Source organism: Eschscholzia californica, unplaced genomic scaffold, assembly GCF_041429995.1.
Source record: "Eschscholzia californica isolate CP2 unplaced genomic scaffold, dmEscCali1.0.p SCAF_3, whole genome shotgun sequence".
Taxonomy (NCBI): domain Eukaryota; kingdom Viridiplantae; phylum Streptophyta; class Magnoliopsida; order Ranunculales; family Papaveraceae; genus Eschscholzia; species Eschscholzia californica.
The window spans coordinates 12,907,429-12,916,249 of NW_028238420.1; the positions used below are offsets into that span (position 1 = coordinate 12,907,429).

Genomic DNA, 8,821 nt, shown 5'->3' on the forward strand with positions numbered 1-8,821 from the left:
TAAATTTTCATTTATGGTGTGTTTGGATGGCGGAATCATGAATCCGCGGATTCATGATTCCTTGGAATTCATGATTCCACGGATTCATGAATCCAAGTAATATCTTTTGGCTTGTTTGGCAACTAAGAATCTTATGATTTATTATTATTTGAGTATTTTTAAACGTCTTTAGAAAAAATATGATTTTTGAAAAGAATAATGATTTTTGAAAAAAAATAATGATATTGTAGAAGGAAATATTTTTTTGTTGATTTTAAGTTTGAAATTTAGGTTCATTAATCCAAAATCCTAGCAAATCCCAGGGGGTAGGGTGGGATTTTGGTCCAATACAAATTTTGGAATTAGGAATCCTTAGGATTCAAGAGTCCTAGGATTCTTGGTAACCAAACAGACCAAAGATTCATGATTCCTACCAAATTCCACTTTTGATAGGAATCCTACTTAGGAATCCTGCAACCAAACACACCATTAATGAAATCAGGAATCCTAAAATTTTGACTTTCAATTCTCATTACCCAAGCATACCCTAAAAGTTGTTGGTTAGCATTAAAAAAAAACAGAAACTTGTAAAGAAAATGCAAATAAAAATGAGTTAGGGTTGAATACTTGAACCTAATCCTAACCAATTGCTGCAAGGCTGGGACAATCCATTCACCTTGTCACCAACCCTTGAATGATTGACCAATTTTTTTGCACCAACCCATGAATCATTTGCCCATCAAATATGGACCCACACAACAAATTGATCAACCATCAATTGAGAGGAATAAGAACTTAAAGAAAGTTTACAGTGTTCACACTTTTTATGGGTACTTCTAAAGGCTCCCCTCTTTTTGCTCTTAGTCCATTTCTCTCTGGCACTCTCCGTGGCTTCGGATTGAGCAGTCTGAAGTCCACGGAATTAGACAATCCAAACACTCGGATCAGACCTAATCTGTGACGTTCAAGTCTAGCACGAATTAGATCAGTCTAAATGTCCTCGGACAATGGTGGAGAAAAGACCCAAACCTAAGCCTGACTAGCTTGTAAGGTGAGCTTAGAGCATGAACAGAAACAAAAACCCTGCCCAGACTAACTTGTAAAAAAAAAGAAATAACTAATGAGGTGACTTGAACTGATGACCTATTACATGAATAACCTAACATAGGACAAACTAAGCTATTTAGATTTTTATTAAATGTTACTATTTCTTCTTTTACATATTCTATTGTTCGCTGTGGGGCCAATTCAAATATTTGGGAGACCCCAAGCCAAATCTAAAATAGGAGTCTATAGAGGGCATGTTAGAAAAAAAATAAAAATAAATTTACATTAGAGGAAGACCCTTGACTTTTTGATATATGCATTTAACCACTAAACTATGACTTAACTCATGTTTCCAATTTGTTAAAGCATAATTGTTACATCCAAAATAACAATAAAAATGGATATATGAAACCTTCGTTATGTTGGGGTCCAAAGCGACCATTTTGATTTTTGGGCCTAGACGACCCCCGGTTTTCGAACTATACCAATTGGTGGATGACTAATAGAGGGAGGACCAAGAGTAAAAAGGAGGGGCACGCTTCCCTTTTTCATATGGGGTAGGAGGAATCAAAACATAGATTCTCCACTTGGTGGTGAATACTTTCTTAAAAGCATTTGATGTTTCCCTTTCACCCAATTGTTGCTGCGCGTATCTTTTGAACACCTTTTCTTATTAAATACGCGCGCGTACATATTCGTTGGAAATAGAAATTCCACTCTTCTTCTTCGCTGTTACATTTTCTATCCAAACACAGAGAAAGTCTAGAACCAGAGTAACTAGAGAGAGAGAGAGAGAGAGAGGGTTGATTTTTAACAAGGAATCAAGAAGAGGGTAGTGGTAGAAATAGTGAGTTCAAGAGGGTTTGACAGTATCACAGCAATAATTGGCATCAAACAAACACTTGGGGGGATTCCCAAACTTTGTTTGAATTCCAAGATCTGAACTTTCTCTATCTAGAATAGTATTTTATTCTGAAAGACCTAATCCATGTTTTTATCTCCACTACTTCCCTCTCATTAGAGGAAAGTTGGAGGTAGAGGTATTTACTCATAAGTGAAATTAGAGAGAGAAATAGCAGAAGTTCCTCCTCTTTCTTCTAGAATTTGCTTAGAAAGAAAGGTAAAGGTTTTCTTACTTCATTTTGTTTTTTCTCTGTTTCTTTACTTGATGCTTGGATACAATTTTTAGGTTTTAAATTAGGGTTTGTTTTGGGATTTTGAAGTTTGTAGTTTCTAATTTAGTTATATATTAAGAGTTAGGTTTGATACATGAGTACTATTTGTTGTTTTGGAGGTTTCAGGTATTATTTTCTAAAAATAAGACTTTGAAGAATATTATATATTGGACTTAGGTAATGATTCTATAATCTGGTTGGATTGGAAGGGGTTTCTGAACTGTGATTGATGGTTATGTTAAGGGGGTTTGCTTGCAATTAAGATGTTTAAGATCCAGCTTTCTCCACTAATTTTGGGACTGTGACAGTTCTAGGGTTTGGAGTGGTCTCTGACTGTGTATTGCACTTGGAATTTGTCTGTTTCCTTTTTGAGAATATCTAAGAACTTTAACTTTGTAAATTTCTGGGTCTTAGGAAGCTTCAAATTTGGGCAATTGAAAGTTTTTGGTGGGTTATAATGAATTTGGATTTGAAGGTTCTGGGTTTTGGTGGTTTCTAATGAAATAGGGATATACGGGTTTCGCTTTGAGAAATGGCAGCCAATTCTAACATGAGCTTTCACCACGACACAGTCCTGTCTTCAGCGTTGAATCGCCATGCTATTTCATATCAATCAGGTGCAACAAACAGTGTTTCTGGGATGGTTTCCACTGGGAATGCATATAACTCGTCAGTCATGACCTTCAGTGATAATTCTGGCATAATTAACACTTCAAATGGGATCACTTCTTTGGGAAATTCTTCTGGGGGGTTTCTTCTCGATTCTGCTCCAGATCTAAAGAATGACAATGGGGTTGCAGCAGACTGGTCCACGGACGAACAGTCAAAATTGGAACAGGGCCTTGTCAAGTAGGTAGCTTCATTTCCACGGTTATCATTTTTGTCTATTTTCGCAAGTCTTTCGTGATTAGAAGAATAGTAGTTTACTTACTTAATTGTGCTCTTAATCGTGCATGATGTTGAATATCATCGTTGGAGACCCAGTATACCCTGACAGCTGACTTCCTTACTAGTTAAGCAAAGAGGATAAGAAAACAACTTTTTCATAAAATACGATGATGGTTGTATGACTCTGACTTCACTCCTGACTCAGGTTATCAGATACGGCATAAGTACATATAATGTTTGAATTATTGTAAATGTTTGACTATTCTAAGAATTAGATGCCTTAGTTTGAAAAAGCAAAATCTGGGAATTATGATATCTGCGCATTTCTGTGTGAATATGTCAATTTATATAATGATTTATACCCTTTCATATTTTGGATTTCAACTATGTACTATCTTTTTATTTACATATTTTAGATTTGGTGATGAGCCAACTATCATGAGGTACATCAAGATTGCAGCTAAGTTGCGAGACAAAACCGTCCGTGACGTTGCTCTAAGATGTCAATGGATGACGGTGAGAACTTCAGTACTTCAAGTATAGTTTTTTGTGAGAAGAGTATATCTCGGAAAGTATCTCCATTTGTGTGTAAATTGGTATTTATTGGGCCAGTAGCTTAAAGAACAGTAACTACTAAAGCAAATCGTTTATAAAAATACCATGCTATCTATTTGATACTCCCAATCAGCAAAAAATGCAATATCCCCGAGATGATTCTGTTTTCCACTATAAGTTATGAAAGAAACCACAAACTAGGAGGATATGGCGTAGATGATTGAACTGTTAAGTAGATCTAGATAGAGAAATGGAGAATAACCAAATTTAAAAATTAACAGAGACCGTATGTCCTGTAGGACACTTTGACTTTTCAAGCTCTCATTTGTTTTCAAATTTTTGCATTAGAAGAACAAATAAAATTAGGGATTCATCATCATTTTCTTTGTTGTTCAGAAAAATGTTACTGATGTAGTGATGTGCTCTTTATAACCGGCTGTGTATCATGTTAACATGCGACTCTAAAGCCTCTTGTCATCACTGGCTCACTGTAACAGAAACTTCTTCAACTTTTCTAGGCATGATTCATAAGTAGTACACGTTCTTCATTGTCATTTAAGCTTTCTTTGTGATGTCAGTAGTTGGCGTTTGAGAATGAAAATATGCTCATTGCCCATCCCATACAGAACTTGTTAGCCTTCATTTTTAATATTAGCTTATCTCGTCCCACCGTTTTCTCGTTTTGAACTATTAAATTTCTGATTATAATAATTTCTGTGCGCAACTTTATAACTCATTACAAGCCTAACGCCTTAGCCCCTTATGTTTGGTTATTTTTCACTTTCTTCACACCATAATTATCTCTACATCTTGATTCTTGAAACCTACCATTTTCGTCTGGCAGCAATCTCTGCACTCATCTCAACACATCACTTACCCAAACCTCTTTTTGGATGTTCAAGTTTTGTATCTTATTAATGTTCTGATATTCTTTGTTTCTAAAATTGTTCACAGAGTGAGAGAATTGGGAAACGAAGAAAGCCAGAAGATCATAATAGAAGGAAGATGAAAGATAGGAAGGTAATCAACATTTTAAATTTAACATCACAAGAAATGTTACGTGTTGACCATGCTTATTACTGCTTATCACTTCTGTGGCTAATGGTCCATCTTTTTGTGAATTTATCATTTAAATAAATTTTTATACTTGGTTATCAAGCCTTTGAATTGTTTCTTAGAAAAAGATTTACAAGCAAATGGAATTTAGCGAAGTTCGTATCACTTTTCTTATTTCTTTGGATGGGTTGCTATTCAAGCTTAAAAATGATCGTGTCAATTTATTTAGCATGTAACATGTCACACAGAGTTTGGCATGTGTTAGAGTCTCCCTGTTTTCTTATTATTCGCTTAACTAATTAAAACAGAGGCCCCTTACAATTACCAGAAGGTTTTCTTGTAACATCTTTAGTAATAACTGGTTCAGATTGTTTTTTCAACTAAGGGGTTATGAATTTTTGTGCTAATTCAGGAATTTTTAATGGAATCCTCTAAAGCAAATATCCCGAGAGCTCCAACAGTAAACATTTCCGCTTGTTCTCCAGTGATCCAGCATATTGACCATAACAATCGGATATCTTCTGAAGGTTGGTTGGTCATATTGTATGATTCATATTCTGTTACGTGAAAACCTTCTTTAGTCGCAAATGTGGAAAGACTTTTATTTCACTGATATTTACGACTTCGCCGAAAAGCTTAGATTGGGGTCCAGAGAAGTAGTTCCACTAAATAACAGTGAACCTCAAGACCCCTGCACTTGCCTCCTACACTTAATAGTTATCGTTTTAATATGACATATGGGGCTTTTGGTTGATTACCAGCTATAAGCTGATTCTCTTTCTATTGAAAAAAATCTACAAAGGGCTAATTTCAAAGTAGTTAGGGAAATTCTATGTCATGTGCAAATAATTTCTCTGCATATCATGTATTCCGCACTTTCATGGGGACATGATATTGCTTCCGTTGTGTATTGCAACTTCTGTCTTGTGTTTGTATCACTTTTTATTTTCAAAGAACTGTAGAAATTTTCCATTAACCTTTTTGCAACTACTCTTACTCCTATACTCACTACCAGCTCTAGTATTGATAGCTCTGAGTAAGGTATACTCCCCTGTGATGAACTTCCAGTTAGAACCGCTTCGCTGGTCACCCTTGTGCTTCTTATCTCTAAACTTCTAGACAGTCCTTGATTCTTTGTACCATAGTTAATATTCTTGATAAGTTCTAATTTCGATGGGTATGATGTACCCTTCACGTGTTTTATCCACATTTAAAATTCGGGCACTTAAAAAGTCGCTGAATGTTCAACTGCCAAAGTTAAACTCATCTCTATTCCTCCATCGCTCCAGGTTATCCTTTTAGCCTCTAAGAGTAGAACAGGCTTATCTGTATGTATTGATGAGTTGTCATTAGGGTTTCTTTTGATGTTTATATATATCTGGATATTTTGTTTATCAACATGTTTCTTTTGGCTGGCATCAGGATTAGGTAGCTCCACTAGGCGTCTTCTGGATGACAATGCTGAGGTTTTTAACCAGATAATGACGAACCTTTCAACGTATAGGGTGAATAGCTTTACTCGTTTCCCTACATTCTTGCTTGTTCATTTTTTTTTTACTTTGCTTCACCAAACTGGCTTTCTAAACGATATCTTATAAACTGGAGGCGCATTCCAGCTATATGTTGCTTCTAATGAACTGGATCTGAATTATGGATTAAAATGTTACTTTTTATTATGAAATCAAGTTTTCTAGTGTAGTTTTACGGTTAAAGTTAGAGTGAGTATTCAGCAAATCTAGGAGTAGTTATTAAACATGTATGTTAAACTCCGAGAACTTTTTTTTGGAATATTGTAGTCATCTAAACAAGGCAAACGTGGTATCTGAACGGTTATGGCACTTCTTAATGTTAAAGAATCTTTAATGTTCTTATCAAGTCTTATATGTATGGGAAGCTGAGATTGAGAGGCAGGACTTGTGGACATTAGGGTACTTATCGTGACACAGAATGTTATCGTTACACGTAATATTTTTATGTATCAAGTCAGTAAAGCATATCCAAATCTGCTTTTGCTGCTTCAGAAGCAGCAGTAAAAGAATTCACGGGACTCTTTAGGAATCAGCTGGGGCTTAACCCTCACTTACTAGTTTCTAGATAGAGAACATGTCGAGTCCATGGATGAATGCTGAGTTCTGTTGGTCATGCAATTTGGGTTGAGGTTTGACCCAAAGGTTCCCATGTTTCTAGTGAAGGGTGTAGCTGAAGCCCCTTGAAGGTAAAGTTCGGGATGGCATTGAAGAGCTTCATCCTACATCCCTTTAGCTTTGTCACTCCAATATTTTTGCAGAATAATTCATTTTCTGCTTTTGGGAGAAATATGTTGTTCTCTATCGCATTTATCTTTCAAATCCAGAATAAATTCATTTCGCTAATGCAATAGTTAAACATGACCTTTTTCATGCAGATACAGGAAAACATCGATCTCTTATGTCGCACAAGGGACAATATTTCAGTCATATTGAACAAGTATGTATATATCATCGGCCCCACATTATTTAACCAGAATTAGTGCCATGTGTATCACTGATTAACTCTTTATCACCATTTTTGGGTTGTTTTTGTTTTTTGGGCTTGCAGTTGGTTTTTGCAAATTTTGAGTTATCTGTTTCATTTCTGCAGCATGAGAGATATGCCTGGAATAATGAGTCAGATGCCACCACTCCCTGTATCAGTCAATCAGAATCTTGCAAATAGTATTCTACCTAGTACTGCTCAGGTGTGTCTTCAACATTTTCAATTTCCTAGATAAAAAAGGAAATATGGTTAGACAAACGGTTCAGAATTTTTCGATATTTAATGGTCTGGAAATGACTGAAACAACCGGGACTCGGTCAGTAACTTGTATTATTATATCTAGCCATCTTTGGACCAGTTTTGGTAAAAAAAAACCTCAAACCTGGGTAGGCTTGTCAATTAGGTAAACAAATCCACTTGAAATGTGTTCGTGTAATGTTAATTATGGAGCTCAAGCATTCCTACATTTTGCATTGATATTTCTTGGCACACATCCTACCACTTCATTCTTAATTTTTCAGAGACCTCATGCAGCATGAATCACTGTTTGGTTCTCGTGAGTCGTGACATATACCTTTATCCCAACTCAGTGCAAAATATTCGAGTTCACCCTCACCCTCGTAAAGCATTCGACTTTGAAATAGATGGTAGAAATGTATGAAATCTGATATGCATGACTATTACGTGATTGACATCCAATTTGATTCTCGAAAGCTTTTCTTTTTCTCTGTGGTTGCTTCTTTTTCTCTGTCGTAACCTCACAATGGTGCTATTGTTATGTATCATTGGAACGTCAGGGGACGATCTTTAGCTTGCCTAGTAGCATCCATATGAAGCAAGAGCGAGGTTGTTAATGGTTAAAAATGATTCCATTGGCTAAGGAGGAGACTAACTATCCGATCTGCAAAAGTACAACAATTCTATTCTGTAAATGCATAAAGAGTTGGTTGGAGTGTTATCATCCCTCTCTCATTTATATCGTAAACACATATTAAACACGAAACGAAGGTAATCATGTTTAATTTGTGTTCCATTTCCACAAGACGAGAACTTGTAAAGATTAAATCTTGGAGCAAAAATAGTTATCATGAGATTTTGTTGTATCCCAAACAAACTAGGTAGCAAGAACTCTGCAATTTGAATCCTACTTCTCTTTCTTGTTCTTGTCCTTTTTTGGTGAGGTTTGAATGTTGTTGATTTGAGATTTTGTATAGATTATGGGTCTAAAACCAAGAGTGTGATTCCTTTCTGAGTGGGTTTTTTTTTTGCTTTCTGTATCTTGTTTCCTGAAATTAAGTTTTTCTTTTTTGTTTATATAAATGTCTCGTGACAGTTATTGTTGGTAACCTAATTTGTGTTTATTTCGCTTGTTTGTTCGATCTCGTTTGTTTTCCAACAATGATGTTTTGGGTGAACAAGAAAAGAATCTGGTGTAAAAAGTTTCGTAAGGTGGGAAAACAAAAATTTCTTCTAAACACGCCATCCATAAACTAAAACTGTATAAATTTTTGTATCGGGTTCAAATCTGAATTTCTTTTGTTGAAAATCTCAGTAGCAACCTTCATTGAAGATCAAACATTTGAATCCAAGTCATCTTTTGATTTAGT

General features: G+C 35.6%; 1 protein-coding gene across 3 annotated transcripts; it reads left to right on the forward strand.

The window, feature by feature from the left end:
• Positions 1-1,462: 1,462 nt before the first annotated feature.
• LOC147548504 (uncharacterized) lies at positions 1,463-8,557 on the forward strand. Of its 3 annotated transcripts, none has more exons than XM_086669213.1 (9): positions 1,463-2,146; positions 2,328-3,050; positions 3,506-3,605; positions 4,599-4,664; positions 5,113-5,227; positions 6,123-6,205; positions 7,105-7,166; positions 7,320-7,416; positions 8,012-8,557. In XM_086669213.1, the coding sequence occupies exons 2-9, from the start codon at positions 2,734-2,736 to the stop codon at positions 8,066-8,068; spliced, it is 897 nt and encodes a 298-aa protein (XP_086525339.1). In that variant the 5' UTR covers positions 1,463-2,146; positions 2,328-2,733; the 3' UTR covers positions 8,069-8,557. The 3 variants fall into 3 exon arrangements, with proteins under 3 accessions (XP_086525339.1, XP_086525341.1, XP_086525340.1); XM_086669215.1 differs by having other exon boundaries at positions 1,665-2,146; positions 2,328-3,054; XM_086669214.1 differs by having other exon boundaries at positions 1,770-2,146; positions 2,709-3,050.
• The last annotated feature ends 264 nt before the right edge of the window (positions 8,558-8,821 follow it).

Coding starts and splice junctions, on each gene's coding strand:
- LOC147548504 (XM_086669213.1), top strand. CDS start 2,734: ATGGCAGCCAATTCTAACATGAGCTTTCACCACGACACAGTCCTGTCT. Junction 5,228..6,122: donor CAATCGGATATCTTCTGAAG/GTTGGTTGGTCA, acceptor GGCTGGCATCAG/GATTAGGTAGCTCCACTAGG. Junction 7,417..8,011: donor TTCTACCTAGTACTGCTCAG/GTGTGTCTTCAA, acceptor TTGGAACGTCAG/GGGACGATCTTTAGCTTGCC.